At 52.6% G+C, this 26,892-nt stretch overlaps 2 protein-coding genes and 1 long non-coding RNA gene across 4 annotated transcripts; 1 reads left to right on the plus strand and 2 right to left on the minus strand.

Moving 5' to 3' along the window:
• Positions 1-3,419: 3,419 nt before the first annotated feature.
• On the minus strand, positions 3,420-9,826 carry GCAT (glycine C-acetyltransferase). Of its 2 annotated transcripts, XM_036891515.2 has the most exons (10): positions 9,722-9,826; positions 9,225-9,598; positions 7,682-7,812; positions 6,284-6,385; positions 5,773-5,919; positions 5,072-5,268; positions 4,898-4,980; positions 4,548-4,719; positions 3,986-4,107; positions 3,420-3,732 (listed from the first exon to the last, which is right to left on the minus strand). In XM_036891515.2, exons 2-10 carry the CDS (start codon positions 9,418-9,420, stop codon positions 3,581-3,583), a joined length of 1,302 nt encoding a protein of 433 aa, XP_036747410.1. In that variant the 5' UTR covers positions 9,421-9,598; positions 9,722-9,826; the 3' UTR covers positions 3,420-3,580. The 2 variants fall into 2 exon arrangements, with proteins under 2 accessions (XP_036747410.1, XP_036747411.1); XM_036891516.2 differs by lacking the exon at positions 9,722-9,826 and having other exon boundaries at positions 5,114-5,268; positions 9,225-9,487.
• A 118-nt stretch (positions 9,827-9,944) lies between these two features.
• On the minus strand, positions 9,945-12,070 carry LOC118915561 (histone H1.0). The gene has a single exon (XM_036891518.2). The coding sequence runs from the start codon at positions 11,804-11,806 to the stop codon at positions 11,222-11,224; it is 585 nt and encodes a 194-aa protein (XP_036747413.2). The 5' UTR covers positions 11,807-12,070; the 3' UTR covers positions 9,945-11,221.
• Positions 12,071-14,208: 2,138 nt separating this feature from the next.
• LOC118915580 (uncharacterized) lies at positions 14,209-24,393 on the plus strand. Its single transcript, XR_008991900.1, has 4 exons — positions 14,209-15,251; positions 16,703-16,807; positions 22,272-22,363; positions 23,942-24,393. It is a non-coding gene; the product is annotated as an uncharacterized LOC118915580 (long non-coding RNA).
• Positions 24,394-26,892: the final 2,499 nt, after the last annotated feature.

The raw sequence follows: 26,892 nt of genomic DNA on the forward strand, positions 1-26,892 counted from the left end.
CATCCCGGCACTCCCGCCTCGTGGCCGTCTGATGACCCTAGGCCCCCTCCTCCTGCTCCCTGCTCTAAGCAGGGCTCCAAGCCAAGCTCAGAAAAGATTCCTAGTCTTCAGTGGGGTGTTCTAGGCTAGGAAACCAGAATGAGGCTCCTTTCTGCAGGCTTCAGATGGGCTCCTCACCCAGGCCCTGAGAATCCCAAGACCCGTCCAGGGATTGTCCCAGGGGTTCAGTCTGGCTGGATACTGCAGGGTTTTTGTGATCCTTCAAGGAGTCTGGCTTTAGCCTGAGGGCAATGGGAACTAGTGAAAGTCCTAAAACAGGGAGATGAACTGCTTATTTTGAAACTAGTTTTTCATGGCCTGGGATGAAAAGGGTGGACAGAGGGGAAATGATTTAATGAGTGATGTTAGGAGCCTCTTGTCCAAGCAAAAGCCGGAGGCTAATTAATGGTCTTGGTGGATGGCTGTGTGATTCAGTCATGGGGTCCTGGCCTGGATCTCCTGGAGAAGGAATGGGCCACATGGCCAAATGTTTCCAGGGTTAGAGAGGCCAGCCTGGTGGAAGGGTGCATGGGATTTAACAAGGCTGTTGGTAAACTGGACAATTGTAATGGGGGCAGAAGGCAGTTTGCAGAGTTAAGGGAGAATAATATGGAGCCCATATGGAGTCTTTCTAGAAGCTGAGAGGGTAGTCTGTGAAAGGGAAGAGAAAATAACCTCAGGGGACGTTGATGACATCAGAATTTGCTTTTGAAGCAGGCCCTGGTGAAAAGCCACTGGGGTTTTCACCAATGCTCAGAGGTGCTGCTCTAAAGCCTGATGTCACTCATCTGAAGCAGAACATTCCTGAACTTTTGGAAGCAGAGACTCACTGAATTGGTATTTTGAATCATACCTAGACTTGCCAAACCTGAATTCAAAGCTATCAGAACCAAATTAAAGAATGGTAAGATCTTAAGATCACTGAAGGGCAGAATTGTAGGTTTCTGGGCTCTGGCAAGATTTTAGAATCACTGACAGAGATCCACAAACACCCTGAATTAAAGCAACACACCGTTGATTGCCAGAAGCCTGGACGCACAATGTGCATGCCTGAACTCTGCCAGCCCGAGATCCCCAACACACTGTCCTCCCTCCCCTTGGGAGTCCCCAGCCTACAATGCCCTTCCTCCACAGGGCTGGGCTCGGACAGTGCTAGCGCAAAGAGCTGCCCGCAGTGGCAGGGGGAGCAGCTGATAAAAACAGAGGCGGAGAAAGACAAATACCAAATGATTTCCCTCAATTGTGGAGTTTAACAATGAAGCAAAACTAAAGGAACAAAGCAGCAGTCTCAGACGCCAAGAGGGACTAGCATTACCAAAGCGGAGGGGTAGGGGAGGATGGGTGGGGAGGGAGAAGGGGATTGAGGGATATTAAGATTAGTACACATGGTGTAGGGGGGTCACAGGGAAGACAGTGTAGCACAGAGAAGACAAGCAGTGACTCTGTGCCATCTTACCACACTGATGGACAGTGACTTCAGTGGGATATGGGGGAAACTTGATAATATGGGTGAATGTAGTAACCTCAATGTTTTTCATGTGAAACCTTCATAAGAATGTGTATCAGGCGACCACAGAGGGCTGGAAGGGCAGGATGTCACCGCCCGAGTAGGCACGTGCCGCTGGTGCTCCCGGCGGCCCTGGCTTTGAACTCCACAAGCCCTGAGAGTGGTCCCCGGAGCCCCCAGCCCGCAGGATGCATTAGTGCCACTGATCTGGCGGCCTGCCCAGGCCCCTGGACGGCCCTAAAGCCCTTCATGGGCACCTGGCGGCTACCAGTAAGTGTCCAAGCCAAAGCACGTGGTCCCGGAGCTGCTGTTGCACCTGTGGGCGCCTCCTCCGGGCCGTTCTGGATGGCGGCGGGCCCAGACCGGCGCAACTCCGCACACGGAGTCCCGCTGGCTGACAGCACGGCGTGCTACAGAAGCAAGCTGGCCTAGACGTCGCGGTGCTGCCGCTGCCCGCGCTGGGCGCCCGGGAGCTGCTGGGGAAGGCGGCGGGGCTTCCGCGCCACTAGCAGGTGGACCTTGCCTGGTGCCGCCTCACGCGGCCCGGGTTCTGGCCTCACTGGATATGCCACACCAACTGCGACCGGTTGGCGCGTGGCTGTTCGTGGCCGCCGGGTAAGACCCGCCGGCCTCCGCAGACCTCACACGTCCAGCTGCTGCCTGGGTCCTCGGCTGGTCCCAGGCGCCCTACCCCGTGGTGGCAGCAAGCGTTCGTGCTGCTGCTGCGGCCACAGCAACCCTCATTCCCGGGCCACATTCCCCAACATTGCGAGTTCCTGGACCACAGCCTCAAGCTGCTCCAAATCACAGGCTAGGATCCCCAGAACTCCAGCGTTCAGACAGTGCAGGACTGGGCAAGAGCTCCCCCGGATGGTCCCTCCCGAGACGTCCAGGCTGAGGAGGTGGGGGTGGAGAGGGATGCTGGGTGCGTGCGGCGCCAGAGACAAGGTCCTAGTTTCCGTTAATGGCCTTCTCAATCTCGCTGCCCTACCGCCAGCAAATCAAAGAGCTTCCCAAGGCCACACCACGCTGAGGCTGAAGCTGCGCTGACTCAGGACCCGTCCCCACCCCTCACCAGGTGCCCTTAAGGGTGAAAGGGGAGGGCGGCGGCAGTGCTTCCCCTGTAGGGAAGCAGCGGGTCGTTGTTGGCGACAAGGGTGAATGGGATATTGCCTGCGGAGCCACGAAAACAGCGAAAAGGCGTGGAATCTGGAGTGGGGGCGGGGCGGGGCGGCAGGGGCCGGAGCCTGAGTTCGCTGCGCCCCCTGGCGGCTGATCCGCAGGCTAGTAGACCTCGGGATAGGCGAGATGGAAAGGGCCCAGTTAGAATACCTACTATTGGTACAGCCGGGGGAAACTGAGGCACACACAGGGGATGGGGCCTGAGGCCACAAAGCCAGGGACAAAGTGGACTAGAACACATGGTTACAGGCTGTCAGACACTTTTCCAGTAGTGACCCACATTCTATTCTTTGGGGCCTGAGTCAGAGGCCTGTCCTTCCAAACATGGGTTTGGGTACCCAGCCCTCTCTTATCTGGACAGTTGTAGACCATCCAGGATGAGAAGCAGAGGACAAGATATTCACCAAGGCTAGACTCTGGAGTCTGCAGAGCATGGGGTGGGTGGCACGGGAAAGGGCCTGCAGGGCTGGTGCTTGGCTGCCCTCTACTACAGCACAGAACCCACTGGGCCAAATGGTGGCCCCTGCCTGTGTTATCTCAGCTACTTGGGTCTCATCTTAATCTGGGGGAGGCAGTCAGCTCTGAGATCTACTAGTCCTCAGAAGCCTTCCCTCAGAGCTCCAGTTTCTGCCTGATTCTTCATTGGTCACAAGACTGGGCCTGCTCAGAGAGAATAAAGCAGAACAACATGTCCCAGCCAGTTTCCACGTTGTTGCTTCACATTCACACAACAAGCATAGGCCTGGGCCTAGGGCTCTGACAGGGCTCAGCACCTGTGGCCTAGGCTGATCAAAAGTCCCCTTCGTCACTGTGGTGGAGGGGGGATTTAGCCTGCGGGTCACTACCCAGGGCTCAGGGCAGTGCCCCATGCAGCCGGCCCACCTCCACGAAGGCCTCCACGCAGCGGTCGATATCCTCCTCACTGTGCACTGCTGAGATCTGTACCCGGATCCGGGCCTTGCCTTTGGGGACCACGGGGTAGCTGAACCCAATGACAAAGATGCCTGAGAAGGTAGAAAGGGCCAACGTGGGGCTCACCAGAGCCAGACAGGCTTTGAGGACATAACATACAGATGTCACTTTCCTGAGGATCAAAGAGGGATGGGCTGGCCCAAGGCTTCTCAGACACGGGGCTGCCTCATGGCCGGGGGTTTTCAATCTTGGACAGCTGGTCTAAGAGGGATTGTAGGGTGGGGGTATGGGAGAATATTTATAGTCTAAGAGTTCCCTTTTCTTCTCTTGCCCCAGCCTTCTCACCTCTCTTTAGCATGTCATCGGCCATGCAAGAGGCCAGCCGGGCATCACCGAGCATCACAGGACAGATGGGGTGATTGGCTCCTGAGATGGTGAAGCCAGCAGCCTCCATCTTACTGCGGAACCTGTGGGCACAAGCTGGATGTCACAGGTGGCTTGGGGGCTGGGGAACATTCACACCCACTCCTGATGGTCACACGATCCAAGATCTTTGCCCAAGTCCGCAGGTGGGACCAACAAAGACAGAGATGCAAAAACCCAGAGAAAGGCGGATGGGGAGCCAGGCAGACCAGAAGGGAGGTAGGAATAAAAGACTGTACAATGAGGGGGACACAGGGTCATTTACAAGGAGGTGCACCAGGAAATGGGAGGAAGAGGCAAAGACAGAGAAGAGGGAGGTGGGCAACCTTGGCTAAGAGAGCCGAGTCCCAGTGCCACCCACTGGGGATGTGGTGGGGTAGGGGTAGGATCTGCAGGCATGGAGCTATGAGCCTGGGCAGGCACACAGGGCAGGCCCTCACCTGCCCTCCCACCCAGCCTGCCCCTCCCCTGCTAGGGACCGCACCGCTGGGTTTTGGCTGCCATGGACTGGACAATGGTGTTGCTGTCCATGAGCAGGTCCAGGGCCTTGGAAGCACAGCCAATGACAGCAGGTGGCAGGCTATTGGAGAACAGGTAGGGCCGGGCACGCTGACGCAGCAGGGACACCAGGAGCCCAGGTCCCGTCGTGTAGCCCCCTGAGAACAAGTGCAGTGAGAGGCCAGGAGCCAGATCCCACCCCAATTCCCCCCGAGAGTACAGTCCATGCAGACCTCTTCTCCACAGCCCCAGGCCTTCCCACCTCACCTTCCCCGAGACCCCTCCTGAGCCCTGCATGTGGATAAGGGGACCCCAGGGGCACAACCCTCCAGGCACCTGATGCTCCACCCAGTGCCTTCCCCAGTGTGGAGTTGATGATGGTGACCTGGTCCATCACACCCAGCAGCTCATCTGTGCCCCTGCAAGGGAAGCCGCCACTGCCATCACTGGCCGCCCGAGAGCCCAGGGATCATGGGTTGGGCTGGGCTGGCCTCTTGGTTTCCCACCCACTTAGAAGCCAGACCCGAGGCTTCAGGTGCCATGTGCTCCCACCGTCCTGTAGACCCCAGGAAGCCAGTAGCATGGCATTCATCCACAAAGACCAGGGCACCATATTGAGAGGCGAGGCGGCAGATCTCCCGCAGGGGCGCGATGTCACCATCCATGGAAAAGGCCCCATCAGTAGCTACCAGGCGCAGTCGATGCTTCTGAAGGGAAGACACAGACAGGTGGTGGCTGGCGTCAGTGGTCGGTCTCTCAAGTTGCACCAAACCACCCATGTGCTGTGCTGCTTGTGCCCGAAGAGCTCCCCTGGCCCAGTGCCTGGCACAGAGGAGGGCACATCAGTAGCTCCAGGTGCGGCTGGAACCTCCACTCCCTCCTTTAGGCCTCTCTGAGCCCTACCCATCTCTTTCAGGGCAGGCTGCAGCCACAGTTAGCCCTGGGAGGTGAGAATGCTCAGGCCCCTCTCCCAGAGGGCAGGGTGCAGTGGGGCCAGTCACATATAAGGGGCTTGCTAAAGCTCAAGGCAGCATGGTACGGTGGAATTAAGCCTGGGGTCTGAGGGATTTGGGCTCAAATCTTGGCTGTTACAAACTTTTAGGGTGTTTTATGAGTGCGGAGCTGGCCTCTCCATGCCTTGCTTCCTTCACCAGGGGGAAGGCTGAGGGTAAACCCAGCCCTTGCCCTGGAACTGCTGGGCCTTGCCCCACCTGGGCCTCCTGTAGCTTGGCCTCCAAATCAGTCATGTCCAGGTGGTGGTAGCGGTACTTGTGGGCCTTGCATAGACGGATGCCATCGATGATAGAGGCGTGGTTCAGTTCATCTGACAGGACTGCATCTTCTGGGGTCAGCAAGGCCTGGAGGAAGGCAGTTGGAATAGAGCCATTATCCAACCACTTTGGGGTTCTCCAGCCCCCATGACTCCAAATTTCACTGCCAGCCAGGGCATTCCTCTAAGCAGGGAGACAAGGAGCCCTCTGCCTCTATCTGGGTCCCCAGAGCCCCAGGACTGGTCTAGACCAGGACCCTGCTCTAGTAAGAGCAGGTGAAGGCATGTTTGGAGAGTGTGTGGCCCCTGGTACCCCTAGCCTTCCAGCTGATGTATGTTACCCTCCAAATGCCCTGGAGCCTCTAGGCATGACCCTGGCATCTACCAGGTTCTCCTACAAGTCTTCCACAGCCTAACAGGCCTCACAACTTCCACCCACAGCCCCTACACACCTCAAAGAGGCCCGCGTTGGCATCAAAACAGCTGGGATAGAGGATGGCGTCCTCCCGCTGGTGGAAGAGGGCTATCTTTGCTTCTAGATCCTTGTGGATGCTCTGAAGAAAGCAAGTCAAACAGGTGTTAATACCTGCAGGGCCACATGGGACAAGTCCTGGGGACACAGGCTTAGAGGGCTGCCAACAGACCAAGCCCAAAGGCCTGCAGCCTTGGTTTCTCCCTTCTTCCTTCACCACAAAGGTTCTCCCAGAGCCAACAGGAAGGTGGCAGATGGTTCTCACTGAGGAATTAGGGCCTTGCTAGGTGGTCAGGTCTTCCTTTGTAATGGAGGTCTGATGGCAGAATTATGGGTGCTGATGGCACGAGAAGTATGCTCCTTGATATCAAAATGATTGCCATTTTTGGTTGCTTAATGGCAAAGAGGATTACTTGAGTAACTCTAGGTCCATTTGGGCTTTGAATTCTTAGATTTGAAAGCTGTGCAGTCTGGATGAGGGTCTGGTTGGAAAGTGCCCTGGTTCAGAGTCAGGAGTTCCACCTCTGACCCTCATTTCACCTTCCCCTTTCTGAGGACAGGTAAGAATAATCACAAGTGATCAGGAGCATGGACTCTTGAGCCAGGCCACTTGGGTCCAAATCCCAACAACACAGGCTGTGTGCCCTTGGGCAAGTCACTTAACTTTGGGTCTCAGTGTCCTCATCTCTGTAACAAGGCCATATATAGCTTCTATCATTTAAGATTGTTATCAGCTTTAGTGAATTAATAATTTGTAATGTTCTTAAAACAGTACCTGGTACATAGTACTGTATGTTTGGAGGCTCCAAACTCCTCCAGTGCACACAGAGCTGCCTGGATCACCTCAGTTTATTATGTAACATTTACAAAATAAAATAACAAACATTTATTAAGCACTCCTTTGTGCCAAGCACTGCTCTAAGCATTTTATGTGTATGAATTATTTAATTTGTAACAATCCTATGAAGTACTACTGTCCCCATTTTACCAAGGAAGGGACTAAGGCACAGAGAGGTTAAGACACTTGCTCATGGTAACAGAGCCACTGAACAGTGATGCTGGGAACTGAGCTCAGGGTCTGGATCTCAATCCCTGCCTTCTAGTGTTCCTTTCCTATAAGGGGACTGGAGTGAGGATTCTGTTCTGCAGGTGGGGAAATGGATGCTCAGAGAGGTAAAATTCCTTTTGTCACAAAACAGAAGCCTGAACCTAGTCATTCTAGCAAACAGCTCTGGGGCTAAGAGTGGGCCCAAAGCTGTGGGATGAACTGAGCTGCCTACACCATCCCTGCTTACTGTGGGAGGCAGACAGCTGGGGTCGGTACCCAATGCTGAGGACAAGCCACCCACCCCTACTCCCCACAATACCCCCTGTGTACCTGGGTCCCACAGATGAAGCGGACAGAGCTAAGGCCGGCTCCAAACTCCTCCAGTGCCTGCAGACCTGCCTGGATCACCTCAGGGTGGCTGCTCAGGCCCAGGTAGTTGTTGGCACAGAAGTTAAGGATTCCTGAGGTAGAGGACAGACACAGCAGCTCAGGGCAAGGAAGAGCCTGGAAGGGTGGCAATGCCAGGTCCTCGGGACTCAGAGAGAAATGAACCTGGATTCACCCTTGACGAGGCAACAACCATCCTATATGATCACTCTGGGGGCCCTTAGGAGGCTTGGAATCCAACAGCTGCAGGAGAGAGAGGGGCAGGAAAGGACTCTCAGTGCGGTGCCCTGAAGATGATACGCTTAAACTGGTTCCGAATCACATTCCACCTGAGGAGGAACCTAGCCCCGCCCCACAGGCTTCTCTCCTGTCCCTGAAGACCACAGGAGCCCCTTATCCTGGTCCTTGGTTCCCTCGTGGGTAAAAGAAGAGGGCTGGGTCAAATGCCTGTTGTGGTCCTCAAACTCCGCAGTTGACTTCACTGCCTGGTACAGAATCCCATGCTCAAAGCGGGTGCCTTTGAGACCTCAACCCCTGAACTATAAAGCCCAAAGGGAATATATAGCTGACCCTAGAAGACACAAAGACAGGATAAGAACTTGGGTCTCCTAATTTCCCGTCATTTGACCTGCTCCAAGCTTTCCCTGGGGGAAGATAGGCATTATCTGGGACCATTTACAAATGGGTAAAGGAGTAAGAATTCCATGCCTATTTCTGGAGCAGAAGGCAGGTCTGGGAGCCTGTTTATAAGCAGTATCCCCCCCCCCGGGGCCTGGCACAGACAAGACATGCAGTGATTACTGGTTAGACAGAAATGAGGGAGGCCCCATGGGCTAATTCACAGTGTTACTCCTGCAACAGTCCTTTGCTCACTGACTTTGGCCATGAAGTTGGCCTCGCTGGCCTGTTAGCTGACCTTCCTGCTCCAACATACCAAAGGGCCTAGAACGAAGCTCAGCTCTGCCTGAAGCTAGCTGGGGGTACTGGGCGAGCCACTTCATATTTCTAAGTTTCAGCTTCTTCATTTGTAAAACGGGATTAGTCATTCTTAGGTTTCAAGGTTTGCAGGAGTCCACGTGCAACAATTCGCAGAGGCCTGCACAAAGCAGCAGCTCCAGGAATGCAGGTTTTTTTTTTTTTATTCTGTCTTCCCACCACCCTTCCTTGAATTGGCGATGTGGGAGCCAGCTGGGTGTCTCCTTTTTTCTCACGTTCTCACACAGCTGGGTCTTGGTCCAGCCCTGCTATTTTGAGTCAAAAAAGTAGTCAAGGGCAAATCACCTTCCTCCATGGAAACTGGTTTAACCAGGTTAGAGTAACACTGGTAAGCCATAACGTCTGACAGACTGGCAGGAAAGGTGCCAGTGACTACGTGAGCAAGAGCTCCAGCCTGCCCGCTGTCTCCAGGACCGCCATTCCAGCACAAGCAGGGAAGGACCCTCAGACACTCGGCCAGGTTCGACGATTCCCTGGGAAGGGGAGTTACCTCCAGGGACTCCGTCCACGTGGATGCGCGGCCCCTGACGGGACGTGATGACCCGCTCGCTCTTCCAGGTGCCAGCCCCACGGATCCCTTCCAGCTCCTCCTCCAGGAGGCCACGCAGCTGGGCCAGAGCTGACTGCGCGCGGCGGCCGCGGGGGCCCTCGGAGAGCGCAGCGCGAAGGACGCGACCAGTCCACATTGCGCCCACCTCGCCGCAGCGCGCCTGCCCAAACCGGGGCCCAGCGTACCTCTGCCGTTGCCTGGTCACGTGGCCGGAGGCCGGGGCCCCGGCAGCCAATCGGAGCCAAAGGACCCGGGGGGCGGATCTAGACACGGGTGGGCGGGGCCTGGCGGGAGCTGGCCGAGCTAAGTGGATTCTGTGTAAGTTGAAGATTGGAGAGTTCGAGCGTGGGGAGGGGAAGAGACCGAGCGGAGGAACGCGCGTCAGGGCGCAGCTCGCCGGACGCTACCCCATTCCCATCCCCTGCCCCCTTACCCACCTTTTGGAAGGAAAGGGGGTGCCCTCTGGACGCCAAAGGCAGGAGGCTAGAAGCAGGCTGAGGCACGTTCTGTACCCTCCGGCTCTTAAGTCTTCCCGATTTCCGTCCGGCTCCTGGAACCCTCCCCCACTCCCAGGTGCAGACGCCGCGGATTTCCCTCCTGCTCACTCGCCCAATTGCTCCACATTCTCCAGTCTTAAAAGTGAGGAAAAATACACCGCTGTTTTTTTTCCTTTTTCAATTTTATTTTAAAGTTTTAAAATTACAAAGACAACAAATTCTTCCCGGCACAAATAACACTTGTTAAAAAAAAAAAAAGAGAGGTGGGGGTGGAAGCGCTAGTGCGCGTTTTCTTTTTGAGAAAGACGACTGTACAGATTTTTTTCTCCCAGCTCCCGGGTGTGAAACTTGTACTAGCCCTAGATATGTATATATACATATACACACATACACACAAACCTCTGCAAAACTACTTAGCAATTCAAAATCGCCTGCGGTATGTCTTACTGTCCACTCCCTGCCCACTATGCCCTCCCCCATCTACAACTACTTTAAAAAGACTCAGGAGTAAAGAGGTCAGAGGTTAAGTGGCTGATGGCATGCCAGGAGCCCCACCAAAGCCACCTCTTCTTGTACAGGACGAACCAAAAAGCAAGGAAAGTGAAAAAGTCCTCCTAGGATACAATTCAATTGTATGGAAAAACCCAAGTTTCAACAGGGCACACTGAGGCACTTGGCTGACCGAGTCCCCACCCTTCCCCGAGAGTTTCCGCTCCCTTTAACATAAGACTTTCCGAAGCCACAAAGAACCCCCCAAAGGCTGGTTTCCAGCTCACTGAGAAGCCATAGCTTCTCAGACCAGCTGTCACTTTGACCCCCCCCTCCCCTTCCCTAGGACAATAGGGAGGCCACAGGGGCAAACTGAAGTGAGTAGGAAACGATTTGAACTCCCCATTGCTCATCATTGAGGTGGAAGTCAGCCCAGAGGGTTTTTTTCCACCTTCTTCCTTTGCTGTCCAGCTGCTGCCATCCCCTCTTCTTCCCACCAAGGTTCTGAAACTCTCACAAGGGGAGCTCAACTCGAAGCTTGCTTGCCTTAGATACGCCTACGAATCTGAATTCCTGGGCTCCCTCTCATCTAGCCAGAACAATCTGTCTTGGCCATTTTCCCCCTTTTCCCTTCATAGAGAACAAACCATCCAACTAAACAAAATGCAAACCCACCTCAATCCCTCAACCCACAAGTAGATTAATAACAAGTTAACGAAACAAAATGTAAGTACATTCTCATCATTATAGAGATGAGATTTGTTGATGCTGTCCTTGCACAACTGGTTAAAGAAAAATGAATTACTCCCTAATTTCTGAAGAATCCAAATTCAGTCTCTTAATAAAGTCAAAATAGAAAGGGGCAAAGGTTGCAGGTGAGGACCAAGAGAAGAAAAGTTATTTACAGAAAATAGGTGACGGGCAGGAGTGTCCACAAGAAAAGCCTCACTGTCACTTCTTCTTGCCCGCCCTCTTGGCACTGGACTTGGCTTTGGGCTTCACTGGCTTGGCCTTCTTAGGCTTGGATGCCTTGACTGGCTTGGCTTTGACAGTCTTGGGTTTTTTGGTTTTCTTGGGTGTGGCAGCTGGCTTCTTCTTGGCCTTCTTGACTGGAGTGGCTTTGGGCTTCTTGCTTGGGGCTTTGGAGGCAGCCTTCTTAGGCTTGGCTGCCTTCTTTGGCGTAGCCACCTTCTTGACTTCCTTCTTCGTCTTCTTGAAGGCCACTGATCTTTTAGGCTCATCGCTTTTGGCCAGCCGGAAGGACCCCGAGGCACCCACCCCTTTGGTCTGCTTGAGGACCCCGGTGGTGACCAGGCGCTTGATAGACAACTTTATCTGCGAGTCGGCGTTCTCACCCACCTTGTAGTGGCTCTTGATGTACTTCTGGATGGACTGGCGCGAGGACCCAGCACGGTTCTTCTCCGCCTGGATGGCAGCCACGATCATGTCTGAATACTTGGGGTGATCTGTGGACTTCTTAGAGGCCTTAGCGCGCTTGGGCTTGGCCGCAGGGGTGGACGAGGAGTTTTCGGTCATGGTGGCCTGTCTGGTCCTGCTGTTGAACAAGGCGCCTTCGAAAGGGCCAGCCCTCGTCGGAGGCCAAGGAAAGCCTTACTCGGGATCTGCTGTCCCGCCCGCGCCCCCAGGCGGGTCCGGAGCACGGCTCTCGGGGACTTCGCTCAGGTCGCGCGAGGACTCGCTGGGCCGGGTCTGCGTGGCCCAGCCCCGTCGGTGTGTCGGTCGGTGTCGGCGCCGGGCTCTGCCTCTGCCTCCGCCTCCGCCTCCTCTGCCTCCCTTTTCCAAGCTCCGCGTCTGGCGCTCGAGCGCCGCATCCGGGTATTTAGCGGCGGCGGGCGGACCGCGGTGAGGACAGGGCTGCTGGCTGCCTGCTCCCGGCCCGGAATGGCGCTGCGCCGCCGCCATCTGTGTTTCTTCCGCCGAGCAAATCCGACCTTTCCCCTCGGCCCGGGCCTTCCCGCTCCCCGCCGCCGCCCAGGAACGCTGCCTGGCTCCCTGGGCTCCCCCGCCGGGCGGCCTGCCGGCCTGGCCGCCGCCCCCCGCGTCCGCCACGCTCCCCAAACGGCGCCGAGGACCGCCGGCGCGCCGGCTCATTTCCCCTTTGCGGGGGGCTGGCTCTGCGGGGTCGGGGAGCCCCAGGGCGGGGAACCCCCCATAGCAAAGCTCCCGCCTAAGGCTACCGGGGACCCCGCTCCCGGCCCGCAGCGGGGCCCCGGAGCCGGGCGGAGCTGCTGGAAAGCGACCCCAACTAACACACGCGGCCCCAAGCCGGGCGACTCCCAGCCGGGCCAAGCCGGGACAGGGGGGAGGGGTCGCTCCCCCGGGGTCCGGTCACCTCTCGGGGGTCATCCCACCACCGTGCTCTCTGCACCTCTGCCCCCTCTCTGACCTTGGGGCCCTTAAGCAAACTTTGCTTGGGATAGTTGGAAAGGCACTTTCAAACTTTGTCCCTTCCCCCTCCTCTACCGTCTCGCCCCCAGCAAACCCCCTGACCTCTGCATCGAGGCTCTCTCCTGAGACTGAACCCCCAATGCTGCCTGCGTCCCCTGAGGGAATGAGGAAGGGTCTCTGAGTCGCATTCTCTCTTCAAAGACCCCCGCATCGCCCGTAACTCCTAATAGGAAATTCATTTATATGCCTCCTTCAGTCTAGGAGTTTTGGGATTCAGAGGGAGAGTTTGCTGTCCCCAGCCCTGAGGCCCAGCCTGGGGGTCCAGTCCCCGTCCAAAGGCCCCTTAAAGGTAGTTGGGGCCGAGGGGAGGGGTCCACATAGAGAAGCTGTCCTAGACGCTCTAAAAAGACTTGTGGGGGGCCCTGGGATGAGGAGAGGCCCTGAGTGCTTTGGGAGCCTGGGAAAGCCGGGTTTCTGGGGGAGCGGTCGAGGGGCGGGGGTCGTGTTCCTTGTATCCTGACTAATACTTAGAAAGTGTGCAGTTCAGGGAGCCGTGGCCGGGACCACCGCCATTTTGCTCGGAGGATGCAGTGTCTTTGTTAAAATGTATACATCTTTTCCCGTGCTGCTTGGCAGGTACAGATGAGGCAGACAAGGGGCGCCACCATCTGTAGGGAGTGGGGGCTCCGAGGGGCCATTAGAGGTGCAGAGACCAACGGAAGTGACCCCAGAGACCCTGGTACCTCTTGTCCGTGAGACATCTTATGTGCAGGGTTCTGCTTGGCAGGGGCCCTGGGTTGAAATTCTGGGATGCTCGCTCCCTGATCCCCCTTCCACAACAAACCCTCGTTATTCCCTAAGCAGAGGCGTGCATTCTTCATCTAAACAATACCCTGTAAGTGGGGGGGTTATCGCTGGTCAAAAAGATGAAGGTGTCTCTGGGATGGTCCGGGAGCTGTTCGCAGACACTGGCTGTTGGGGAAAGGGAGTGGGGAAGGGTTTGGAGGGTTTAGACCCGGAAGGTGGGGACAGCCACGGAAGATGTAGCTGGGGGGAGGCTGCCGGAGGGGGATTTGGGAGTCTCTGAGGTCAGAGAAATCTATGGGTCTCCCCCCACCAGAGGATGGATTAATCCAAATGATGGGGAGGAGGAAGGGGGAGCCTTGAGACTTGGTGTCTGATGCCTTCTGCACTGGCTTATCTTGGTGGCCCAGGCTGGGAAGGGAAGCCGTAAAGGGCCAGGTTAGTTCAAGAGGTCAAGGTTCTTATTTGGATGTCACTTACCCAGTTTCCTGATGTGAAAACACAACATTCTGATGCACTTATTTCAAAGACAATTCTCCTGGTTCCCACTAAGATCCGGATGGGGAAACGGGCATCCAAATAGCCACCCTCAGGCCCGAGATGATGTTCCACCTCCCATCCTCACTTCCAGGGACGTGTCATTCCCCCCCACCTCAGGTCAGTGTTATGTCTCAGAATAAGGACTGGATGAATCCAGTGGCGTGATGATGAAATAATTTTATTTACGAAACGCATTAGTTTGCACAGTGCTCTCCACCGGTTTCTTGGTCCTTTGAGCCTCCAGCCTGGAGAGGAAGGCAAGTATTCACTCCCCCCATAACCCCCATTTTACCCTGGAGGCCGCGGGACTCGGAAAGAGGGATATGGGGCTCACTGTGAGGTTCACCTCCCGGTGCCCCCAGGCCTTCACTTCATTTTGCAGCTCTTACATCCCATGTCCCCGCCCACCCCAGCGACCAGTAAACTCTCTCCCGGAACTGAAGCCAGAAATGGAAGGAGGGGTCTCTCGGTGTCGCATGGGCTTCCCGCCGGCTTCTCCCGCCCAGCTGCGGGAGTCGCTGCCCCTCCCCCTGTTCCGGAGAGCTGGAGGGAAAGGGAGGGGGCCGGGAGTTGGGCGCAGAGTCCGAGGCCGAGGGGCACAAGACCAGGAAAGGCTGCCTCCAGACTGGCTTGGCCTCAGCTCGCCTCGCTGACACTGCGGGGCGTAGGTGCTTCTTGACTCCGGCCGGGCATCGCAGCAGGCCAGGTCCCCACCCAGCACAGAGCGGTGTTCAGGCCGGCAGACGACTCCACCGCCCCAACCCTCAGCACCCGCTCCACGCGAGCCCTTTAAAAAAACCCGGGAGCCGCGGAGCTGCCGGCAACTCCTCTTGGGAAATGTAGTCCCTGGGCACCGAGCCCCGCACTGCACCCTTAGCCTGGGGCCCTCACTGGCCTGCTGCCCAAGGCATGGGAAGGGGGGCGGGTCAGACATGCTGCGTCCAATCCTGCAGGGAGGGGCCCAAGCCTCCCCGCTGTTTTTTCACCTGTCAAAAAAGTCTAGTTTTCATCTATCAAAAAGGGGCTCTACCTACCACTGCTGTTAGTGCTAGGGTTGAATGAAACCCCTTATGAAAAGTTGTAACATTGTGTTAGAGTGCTAGGGGTAATGTTCTTACTAATGTGCCTGTGTGTGTGTGCGCATGTGTATGTGCCAGCATTTTTGAGCCCTCGATACATCTCTATTTTTCAGAGAGGAAGTCTAGAATGGCTAAATGACTTGTTCAAGGTTGGTCAGCCTGAAGGAGGGTGACGGATTCAAAAGCCAATGACTTCCCCACTCCACCATGTGTGGTCTTGTCCTTTCAAGATAAGTACTCACTCTGGTCTTTGGAGCCCTAATGCCCTTATTGGCATATGTCCCATGTGCCAGGCACTGGGATAGACACTGGGATACAGCTGTGAGCAAGAGACAAGAGATCCCTGCCCTTGTGGAGCTGACGTTTTAGCAGAGTAGATAAGATAGATAAGCTATAGCGTAAATATAGAAGTCAATGATATAGTATGTTAGAAAGTCATAATTGCAAAGAAAATTAGAGCAGGTTAAGGGGGAAGTAATAGTGCAATTTTAAATAGGGTGATCAGAAAAGGTCTCACATGGGACCTGACATGTGACAAGATGCTGACATGTGAGCAAAGATTCAAAGGTGAGAGGGGGAGCCATTCTTATTCTTGGAGGAAGAATCTTCCAAGCAAAGAGAACAGCCAGTGCAAAGGCCCTGTGGCAGGAGTGTACAGCATGGCTGAATTAAGGAGGACAGGAGGAGATGAATTTTTAAAAGGTAGTGACAGGGAAGTAAAGGAGACACAGGTCATGTAAGTGTTTGTGGACCATTGTAGGGACCTTGGCTTCTGCTCTGAGTGAGATGGGAGCCACTGGAGAGTTATGAGCAGAGGAGGGATGTGATGGTCGATAGTCAACCACAGTTGGGAGGCTGCAGAAAGCAGAGACAGGCAAGGGTAGGAGGCTGCTGCAGTAATCCAGGTGAGAGATAATGGTAGTTTGACCCAGGTAACAGCAGTGGAGGGGATGAGAAATGGTCAGTTTCCAAGATAACCCCAAGGATTTCGGCTTGAACTATGAAAGGTGGAGCTGTCACTGAGGCAGGGAAGACTGAGGGTGGAGCAGGTGTGAGAGTGCCAGCTGGGTTAGGTTTGAGATGTCTCCCAGACACGTGGGACCACATGCCTGGGCAGCAGGGAAATAGAAGTATCCTGAGTGGATTTCAGGAGCGCTGGGCTTTAGGTGCACATCTGGGTGCTATCAGCACATAGCTAGTATTTAAAGCCCTGACCTGGACATGAACAGAGGGAGTGAGAGCAGGCAGGAAGAGGACAAAGATTGGGCCTGGGGACACTGACATGAGAAGGTGGGCATGAAGAGGAGGCACCAGCAAAGGAGACCAAGAAGCAGAGGCCAGAGAGGAGGCGGGAACTGTCCCCGAGGCCGGTGAGGAAGGAGAGTCTCTCAAGGTAGGGGAGAGAGGCCGACCTACCAAAGGTGCCTGGCCGGGGCACCGAGAGCCGCCAGCTGTCCTCGTGGACCAGGGGTTGCCCTCATCTGGAGAATGGAGGTGTTTGACCAGAGGGTCTCCAAGCGCTCTTCCAACTCTGTGGGACTCAAAGCAGCTCTGGGGGGCACAGGTCCAGCCCCCAGCTTTGAAAACATCTTTCCTTCAGGGACAAGTGGAAATAAGAACTCTGGCAGTGGGCCAAAGACGAGAGAAGACTTTCCAGAAGAGGAGACAGGAGCTGGGTTTTGGAGGATGGCTAGAAATTCCACAGGTAATGGGGGGCTGGCCTTGCCCTTAGAATGGACAGCGGGAGTGAAGGCATGGTAGGGGGAGGGTAGGTGACTGTACAGGCAGCAGTTTGGTGACTCAGTGGCTCAAGCAGGAGATCCAGCAGGAGAGGGATCCAGGCCTTGCAGCCAGGCAGAGGGAGTGTGGAAGGTTTGTGTCCAAGGGAAGGAGTGTGTGTGACATGATGACACTGACATTTGAGGGGCACCTCTGGCTGCAGGGTGTTTAGTGGGTGCAGAGGACAAAACTGAATTAAGAGACCCGTGTGGAGGCAGTGAAGCCAGCTTTGGGGGTGGAGAGGAGGTGCTGGATTTCAGGGGCATTCAGAGGTCAAACTGACCATCTTGAAGACAGGGATGAAGAAGAGAGAGCTGAAGGTGTCAACAGGGTGTCAGGACGCAGACTGTGGTGGGAGGAGAAGGAGCAACTCTGGCCACACTGGGTGTACGGAGCCTGGAGGGCTCCAGGTAGAGGTGTCTAGAGGCAGGTGGACGAAGAGTCGGGGGCTCAGGAGCGTGTCTGGACCAGAGATGAGGAATTGGAAGGGTTTGCAGGGAATTGTCAGCCATTCTCAAGGGAAGTGTGAAAAGGGGTCGTGGACATAGCCCCTGGGATCGGAGCACTTCAGGATCAGGCAGAGGAACAGGAGCCAGCCAAAAATATGGGGAGGTGGGACTTGAGCCAAGGCTGTGTAGTGATCCCCCCGTCCTTCTAGAAATCCTAGCCAACTGGAAGGCCCAGGCCTGGGGCCGCCTCCTCTATCAGGCCCTGCCAACTTCTAGTACTTTATGAAGAGCTTCCTGCCTTGCGGTGTAGTACAGTTCTCAAACGGAGGTGATTTTGTGCCCCGAGGACATTAGGCAATGCCTAGAAACTGTCACAGTTACGGGGCTGCTACTGGCATCTAGTGGGTAGAGGCCAAGAATGCCGCTTTAACACCCTGCAGTGCACAGCATGCACCCCTACCCCTGCCCTGAGAATACCCAGCCCCAAATGTCCATCATGCAGAGGTGGAGAAACTGGTGTAATTAAAGAAAATCTGTGAGGTCAGGAGTTCCCTGAGGGTGGGGGACCTGCCTCACTTTTCCTGTTGGTCCCCATGCTGAGCACAGGAGTTTTCTCATCAAAGATGCTCCAAGGATGATTCCTGACAGAAGGTGCATGACCTTGAACGAATCCTCCTGCTGGAGGGGCCGGCACATGCTAGTGCATGCCAAGGCCTGGCCTCACTTAGACTCATCAGATTTTCCTACCGGTGCCTCGGGGTGGATCCTTTAATTATCTCCAGTTTACACCTGGGAACACTAAAGCAGGGAGGTGAAGTCACCTGCCTGAAGTCACAACTACTAAGTGGCAGGGCTGCGTTTCATGCCACCGTGTGTCTGACAACAAAGTACTTACCCCCTTGCTCTGCTGCTGCTTTTTAAAGAGCAAATACAGAAGGAAACCAACAATGGATGAGGTCCTCAGGTGGATGGCTTAGGGGACAGGAGCCTTTAACATCCCCTGTGACCACCTTTCCTTCTCTCAGAAATCCATCCAGTTAATAGATGGCCACCACTGTCCTTAGGGAAGGGGTCCCTTACACAAGTCCATCGAATAAATGAATGAATGTGTGTGTCCCTTCCTTGCAAACAGATTATACACATCACCACAAGAGGACAAAAATGTCTGCTATTTTCCTTCCTGGTGAGAAGTCCTTCATTTAAGATGATGCTCACTGCTTTCCAAGCTTCTTTTATTTTTATTTGTAAAATCGTGGTAAAATATACATAATATAGAATTTACCATCTTACCCACTTTTAAGCGTACAGTTCCGTAGCGTTGACTGTATACATGCTGTCACGCCACCCACCTCCAGAACCCCTTTCACCGGCAAAACTGAAACTCCGTCCCCATTAAACACTAACTCCCCCACCCCCGCCCCACCCCGCGCAGCCCACGTTCTACTTTCTGTCTCTATGAATTTTACTCCTCCAGGTACCGCATGTGGGTAGAGTCATGCTGCATTTGTCTTTTTGGCACTGGCTTAGTTCACTTAGCATAATGTCCTCAAGGTTCACGCATGTTGTAGGATGTGACAGAATCCCCTTCCTTTTTAAGGCTGAGTAATATTCCGTGGTATAGATGTGCCACCTTTTGTTTATTCATTCATCCACTGATGAACACTTACATTGCTTCCACCTTTTAACTATTGCAAATAGCGCTGCTATGAATGTGAGCATATCCAAGCTTCTTTTAAGAGAGAAAATCCAGGGGCAGTGCCCCAAGTGAGGTCAGAGAGTTACGCCTGGCTGTCCTCGGGGCTCTCACCTGTACCCTGAGGAGAGTTAGGGAAAGAATAGGTTACCCAGGGTTATAGTCTCCTGTGCTGCTGTAACTTGATGGCTTAAAACAACCCTCAGGAGTCCACAGGTGCGGTCCCTTCGAGAGGCGTTAGGGAAGAATGTGGTTTTGGCCGTTACCAGCTTCCAGAGGCCACCAGCCTTCCTGGGCCTGTGGGCCCTTTCTGTCTTAAAAGCCCACGATGGCGGGTCAAGTCCCTGTCATGATGCCATCTCTCTCGTTCTGACTCTTCTTCCTTGTGATGACACTGGGCTACTCGGACAGTCCAGGATAATCTCCCATCTCAAGATCAGTTCAATTCCCCACTGGCAGAACGTATTCATGGGTGTGGAGACCAGGACGCAGACATTTCTGGGCAGCTGTTACCTGCCTTGCAAACGGTTACCCATGTGCATAACTCGGTGGGGACTGGGGAGTGTGTGCAGCACCCCTCCACACACACTGCGGCACCAAGGGTGGCCCAGATCCCACCTAGAGCTGCTTCTGCGTTCTGAAAAACTGCACATTGGGCACAGAGCTAGAGGCAGGGTGGGCACAGTCCAGTCACCTCACAGCAATGCGACTGGTAGGGAAGAAGGCGACATTTGTAAACCGATTGGCTGGACTCTGTTAGATTTCTGGTGTCCCCAAATGTCAGCTGATTTTCACTTTGGTGTCTAAGTGACACCTAGCCTGGTGGGGGGTTTGGACTCTATTAGATTTCTGGCTGGTCACCGGACAAAGAGTAACCACAGAACGTTACTGACGGGAGGGCACCCAGCCCTCTAGGGCGTAGAGGTCAGTCTTCCTGAGTGAGGGGACCACCGTCTGCTGACCCCTCCTTCTCCCCGATCCCGTATCCCACCATCCCCAGGTCTTGTTCCCTTTCCTTCTAGAGATCCTGTCCTCCCACCTGCCTCAACCACCTCAGAGTGAGCCTCAAGTTAAGCTCTTCGGAAGTGGAGGAGGCCCAGGCAGGGGCCAGAGCAGACCTGGCGCTCAGCCTCAGGGGCCCCGAGTCTGGTGGGAAGACAGCATTGATACCACTGCAAACTGTGATTGTGTCAGGCTCCAAGAAGGAAAATAACAGGAAGCTGTGAGGAGGCTGACAGGCCGCCATATGTACGTCAGGGGCCAGGGCAGGCTGTGTGGTGTGAGATGCCATCAGAGAGGTGAGCTGGCTGGAACACGTGTGGCTCTAAGCCATGGCAAGGGGTATGGATTTTGTTCTAAGTGTACTGAGAGGTCACTGCAGAATCTTAAGCTTAAAATTTTAAGTCAAAAAAAATTTATTATTTTAAAATAAAAATTTTAATCATGACAAATATTCATGCAAGAGAGTATGTGACATATATACAGTTCTAAAGGTAATACAGAAACATACAAGTAACATGGAAACACAAACACAGTTGTGTGTTTCTATCGCTTAAATTCACATAATAAACATCAGCAGTCTCCCTCAGAACTGCCCCCTTTGGACCCCTTCCTGGTCACATCTCCATGACCTCTCTCCTGAAATTATGTAAACAATTCTCTTGTTTTTCTTTTTTGTTTTTCCGTGTATGTACTTACCCTATAGTTTGGTTCTGCCTGGTTTTGGACCATGTACAGATGGAGTCTTAGTGAATTTTTCTCTGCAACTTGCTTCTTTCACTCTGCCTAGTTTTGAGCCGTCCACGTCAGTGCGAGTAGCTGTTCGTCATTAGTTTCTTCTGCTATGGTCAGAGCACACACTGGTTTTGTAGGGCCTGAAATTTATAGTTTGGCAGGGTCCTTTCAAAAAATATGTAAGACTGTAATAAAACATTAGGTAAATGGTGAATCCATATTTAGAATGACAACTCACAACAAATTACAGATTTTTTTTAAGCTGATAAATAATATAAGCATCACAAACCCCAGAACAGATTATTTTTACTAATTAACTGTGTGACCCACATTGCAAGGATCCCTCTCGGAGCCTTGAAAGAGCCTGGGAACTCCTCTCAGGTCCTTGAAGGGGTTTGGGCACAGGGGGGACCCAAAAGCTCCAATGAGGTCAACTTCAAAGGGAATCCATCCCAGAAAGTGGAAGAGGCCACAGTGTGTCTCCATTCTCCTTGGGATAGAAGGGCTCCCAAAGATGCTCAGGTCCTGATCCCTGGAACCTGTGCATATGTTCTGTTACATGGCAAGGAGGAATTAAGGTTGCTGATGGAATTAAGGTTACTGATCTTGAGATGGGAGATAATCCTGGATTATCCAGGTGGCCTGATATAATCACACAGGTTCTTAAATGGGGGAAGAGGGAGCCAGAAGAATCAGAGAGATGGCAGCATGGAAGAGATTTGACCCACTGTCGTTGGCTTTTAAGATGGGAAGTGCCCACAAGTCAAGGAATGCAGGTGGCCTCTGGAAGTTGGAAAAGGCAAAAATCAGAGCCTCTCCCTGGAGCCTCCAGAAGGAATACACACCTGCTGATCCCTTGATTTTAGCCCAGTGAGACCTGTTTTGGACATCTGACTCCCAGAACTATAAGGTTTTAAGCCACCAAGTTTGGGACAATTTGTTACAGCAGCCTTAGGAAACAAATACACGACTGTATCAGTTGGATAATTGGGTTGTTTCCAGTGTTTTGCTTTCCAGACAATGTTGCTGTGACTTTTCTATTGCAACGTCCTGATGCAATCAGGAAGGAGCTGCAGTACACACAGCTTCAGCTTTACCAGGTCGTGCAAACTGCTTGTCACAGGCTGCAGTACGGATAGCGGATTCGGGAAGGGCAGAATGCAGGTGGTGCGGCCGTTACAGCTATTTCAGCTCTGCAGGTATAGAACGAAAGAGGTGGCAGTGAAGGTAGAAAGAAGGGACAAATGTGAAAAATATTTAGAACAAATCTGTAAGACTTGCTGAAAGGCTCATCGGTGGGGGTGAGGAAGGGACTAGAAAGACTCCCAGTTCCTGGAGCAGAAGCAATGGTGGCAGTGGGTCCAGCGATCGGGAGGCCAGGGAGTCCGCCACCAGGACCCTTGCTCAGCAGGCCTTTCCCTTTCCTGCCTTAAGCAGAGGCTTTCCTTGTCCCTCCTCATCCTTTACAGCCTCATGCTGTGGAAGCTGACCTCTCACCCACTTCTCTTTTGAAGTTAGGAAAACAATCCCAGTCCCCCACGGATTGGGAATCAGATGATGGAAAGAAAGACAAACACACTCCCAGGACAAAGGAATGAAAATGCAGGTAACAGATTCACAGTTAAACTTTAACTGATTTAACTGAACTAAACTTTAACTAATTTCCTAAGATTTAGAGCAATGGAAGACACCGGCAAGGCAAAGACTGAGGATTTTGACCTTACGGAGAGTTTAATCTGCACAGAGACCATCCTTTATCAGGAGAGGAGGCTGCGTGTGCAGACGAGGGAAATGTTTATGGCATGCTAATTGAGAAAAGCACGCTAAGAAAAATACATGTAGGGGATCTCATTTTTATAAGATAAGAAAATGACAGAGCTCCAGATGGGTGTATAATAATAGTTCACATTTACTGAGCAGTTACTATGTGCCTAGCGCTCTGCCAAGGACTCTATCAATAGGCAGTGAATGTACTGGACCTTTTGCTTTTCGTTGTCACTGCCTCTGACAGATGGGGAAGGAGCTCGCCTCCAGAGGTCTGACTCCATGCTCTTGGCTGACTCCCAGAGCTGCTCCTCCCTTAATCAGAAGGCTAGGTGGGCAAATTTGTGGCCAGCCTGGGAGCCCCTGGAGGAATGAGCTCAGGTCCCAAGCCCCCCTTGTGCAGGTCAGAGGAATTAGCTCCACCTGACGCTTCGGGATTGTCCAGACAAAGGCCAGCTGGCAAAGAGGACACCTATGCCTCAAAAGAGGGAACTCACTGTGGGAAAAGGGGTGTGGACAGGTGACCCAAGCCCAGAGCCAGAGATAGGCAGGGTGAGGGACAGAAGCCGTGTTTGGCTTGGGCTGGAAGCCATGGTGGACCCACCCATTCAGGCATCATTCCCACTTCAGGAAGCAGGAATGAGCTCCTGGCATGAACCAAAGAGCTGTCACCATGGAGCCCCTGGCAGGCAGGCGCGGGCCTTGGAAGTGGGACTGGTGTCTTTTGGATGGAGTCAGCTCCTGGGATTCTCCGACTATTCTGGGAGAGACCTCAAGAGGGAGATGCTGGGCTTCTTACCAATAAATGCATGAGGATGAATGAGATTGATTCAAAACACACCCCAGAGACCAGGGCGGTTCTCCAAGCTGGGCTACTGGGTCATGAATGAGTGCCTGCTTACCCTATTACCGACAGTTTCCTCCGAGAAGTGGAATTGGGTCACGGTGGGTTTTTATTCTTTACTTCATATACTTCTATATTGTTTTATTTTGATAAATAATAAGCATGTATTACTTTTGCAATAAAGAAAGAAACTTCATAATGTCAAAAAACATAAATATGATGAAAAGGCAAAGAATGAGATAGAGAAAACCGTTCAGAGTAAATACCGTGAACAGTAGATACCCATAGCATGTAGAAGAGCATTACAAATCCTTAAGAGAAAAATGGTGACACCCCGTTGGGAGAAAGTACACGAACAAATAATTTATAGACAAGTAAATACCAGCAGGTGCTCTGATCTCTTAAGTAAGCAAAGATGTGAAGTTTTAACCAACAGCAATGTCATACTTGTTGCCTTTCAGATTAACTAAGATTTTTAGCAATGGTAATAGTGCTAGGAGTGGGCCAGGCACACTCTTACCCAGCTCACAGGAATGGACATTAGATGAACATATTTGGATAATAATTTCTCACTAGGAATCAAGAACCTTAAATTGTTCAAACTCAACCTGGATCTGAGCACGAGAAAGGAACTGGATAAACCCAAACCAAGGGACATTTTGCAAGATGATTGGCCCAGACCCTCCAAACCCGGTAGAAGAGATTGACTACAAAAGGCAGGAGACAAGTTTCCGATTAAATGAGACTAAGAAATCTGCCGGCTAAATGCAATCTGTGATCCTTGACTGGACCTTGGATTTAAAAAAGAACCAATTCTAAAAGACGTTATTGAAACAATTGAGGACATTTGAAGTCGGGTACTGTATCAGGTAATGTTGCACCTCTGTTCCACTGCCTGAATGTGCTTGTTGGTTATGGTAATGTAGGGAAATGTCACTTTCCTTGAAAGACATAGGTCCCAGGGTTCAGAGTGTCATGATGTCAGCAATTCAGTTGATTCAGCAAAATACATGTTATTTTGACACAGATATAGGCTGATAAATTTGTGTATATATAGACTTAGATGTCCATAGAGAACACAAGACAGAAAACAAAGGCAGCAAAATTGCAGCCATTGCAATTAGACAAAACAAAGAAATACAAGGAATCCAGATTGGTAAAGAAGAAGTTAAACTGTCACTATTTGCAGATTCTCAGTTTCACAAATTAACACGCTTGCTTGGATAGTAAATAACAATTGTTTCGACTTATAGGGGGTATAATACAAGTGGCAAAAAAGCTGGTTCCTGCTGAACTTGGAGAACCCCAGGTCCTTTGGTGGCTGAGCCCGAGCCCTTCCCCTGTTCCCCAAGACATGCCATCCCCTTCTGACAGGTGGCCTTCTAAGGGCCCCCTCTGGGCCTAGCACTGTGCCCAGGGCTTTGTGTTCATGACATCATTGCATCTTTGCCACTTTCCTTGAGGTGGGCATGGTTGTTCTCATGGTACAGAAAAGGAAGTGGAGGCTCAGAGAAGTTAAGGGATGTGCCCAGGTCACACAGGTGGAAGGTGCCAAAACATAACCCATTGAACTCTAAATCACATGCCTTAACCATCACGCGATCCTGTCTCACTCTTTCTCTTAGCTCTGGCTACCAGAAGTTCCTGCCAGCCCCTCTCCATACAGGCAGCCCCAGGATGGGATGCAGCTAGAGTCCTTCTTGCTTTGAGTACTGTGTATTCCTAGCCTGACAAAAGATTCCCAAGATGCTCTCTGAATCTTGAAAGCCGAATTAGCAAAAACTGAAAATGGCGGAGCCATATGAATGTCCCCTGTGGAGCACAGTGATACAGCCTATGACGTTTGGCTTGGGCACATGGTCACCCAAAATGGAGGCTGCCTTTCCCAGCCTCTTTTGCAGCAAGTAATGGTCAGTGACCAACTTCTGTCTAAAAGAATGTATGTGGAAGTGTTGTGCTCGAGCTTTCTTAAGAGAAAGCTGGCATAGGCCCTTTGCCCCTTCTTCACTTTACTTCTCCTATTTTACTTCATCCTGTTGGCTAGGATGCTGGAACTAGAGCAGCCATCTTGGACCATGAGGTGCATTTGTGAATGGAAGCTTTGCATGATGGAAGTCTAGATCCTAGATATAAAGATAAAATGAGTCTGGATCCCAGACACTGTGGCTCAGCCTAGACCCCTCCCTTTAGACCAGGTAAGATAAACACATCTCTTTCTTGTTTAAGCTATTGTTATTGTCACTCACAGCCATATCTATCTTTACTAATTCATTCACTGATGACCACTCTTTGCCAGCATCTGATGCTGGGAACAAAGACAAAGCAGATATGAGCCCTATTATCTTCATGAAACTCAAAAGCCCAGAGGGCAGGTGGAGATGAAACAATCCCACGACAACTGTATTTTCAAACTGATACAATAAGGAGCCACTTGTGCACACAGTCAACTATCGCCACAAACTGGACCTCCTGCTCTACACCAGGCACTATGCTGGGTACAGGGACACCAACATGACTGGCCCTCAAGGGGCTCTCAGGCCAAGAACACACACCATGATCCTGACACTTTCTCTCCATGCAGAGCAGCTGGCCTCTGACCTAGTGGCTCTAGAGTGTGGTTCCTGGCCACCCCCAGCAATCTGGGTCCACTCTTCTCAGCAGGTCCGAGAAGGCTGTCTGGAACCTGGGGAACTGGCCTGGCTCAGATTAGGGCAACATGTCGGACCACCTGCCTCATTGTCCTGTGTGGACATTCATCTTGAGAGGAGAGAGCAGGGGTGGAGTGAGCATGTAGACAGCATGCATGCATGCATGCAAGTGTATGTGTCTGCATATGCACGTACCTGAAACGTGTGTATGCTGGAGTGTGCACATATACATACATACACACATGCATTTAGGTGTGCCCAAGTTCTGTGAGTGGGTGCCTATAGGCTTTTGTGAGTAATATATATATATATACACACTAAGCAAGCGTTTAATAAAACATTAACATATACTATGAAATACCAATACATAAAGTAATATGTTAATATATCATATACTATTATACATGTTAATATGCCTATTAGAAATCATAACGGTGAACATCTGTTGAACAGCATTCTCAGTTCTCTATAGGAACTACCTCATGCGATCCTTGCCACATCCCTATGAGGTCAGTACCATTATTAAGTCCAGGTTACAGGGGAGGAAACTGAGGCACAGAGAGGTTAAGTGACTTGCCTGCGGTCACACAGGTAGTCAGCAGTCTGTCCCAGGCTTGCACCCCTGACCCCAAGCTGCCCTGCCCTCCATGCTCAGCCCAGCCTGCAAGCACCTGGAGTAGGTTCTGTGAGCAGAGAAACGTGTGGTGGAGCCCGTGGAGGATGGGTTGGGCATGTGCTCAGGTGTTCATGACCACGCGTGTTTGCAACTCTGTTTATGTAGCGTGGCTACAGGGACAGCCAGCCCGCTTTCCCAGCCTGGAACACCTTCCTCCCCTCCATCTACTGATTACACCTACTTATCTTTGGAGACTCTGCGTC

Source organism: Manis pentadactyla, chromosome 10 (genome assembly GCF_030020395.1).
Source record: "Manis pentadactyla isolate mManPen7 chromosome 10, mManPen7.hap1, whole genome shotgun sequence".
Classification (NCBI taxonomy): Eukaryota; Metazoa; Chordata; class Mammalia; order Pholidota; family Manidae; genus Manis; species Manis pentadactyla.

Coding starts and splice junctions, on each gene's coding strand:
- LOC118915561 (XM_036891518.2), bottom strand. CDS start 11,806: ATGACCGAAAACTCCTCGTCCACCCCTGCGGCCAAGCCCAAGCGCGCT.
- GCAT (XM_036891515.2), bottom strand. CDS start 9,420: ATGTGGACTGGTCGCGTCCTTCGCGCTGCGCTCTCCGAGGGCCCCCGC. Junction 5,920..6,283: donor CCAACGCGGGCCTCTTTGAG/GTGTGTAGGGGC, acceptor GCCTTCCTCCAG/GCCTTGCTGACCCCAGAAGA. Junction 4,720..4,897: donor GGCACTGGGTGGAGCATCAG/GTGCCTGGAGGG, acceptor ACTTGTTCTCAG/GGGGCTACACGACGGGACCT.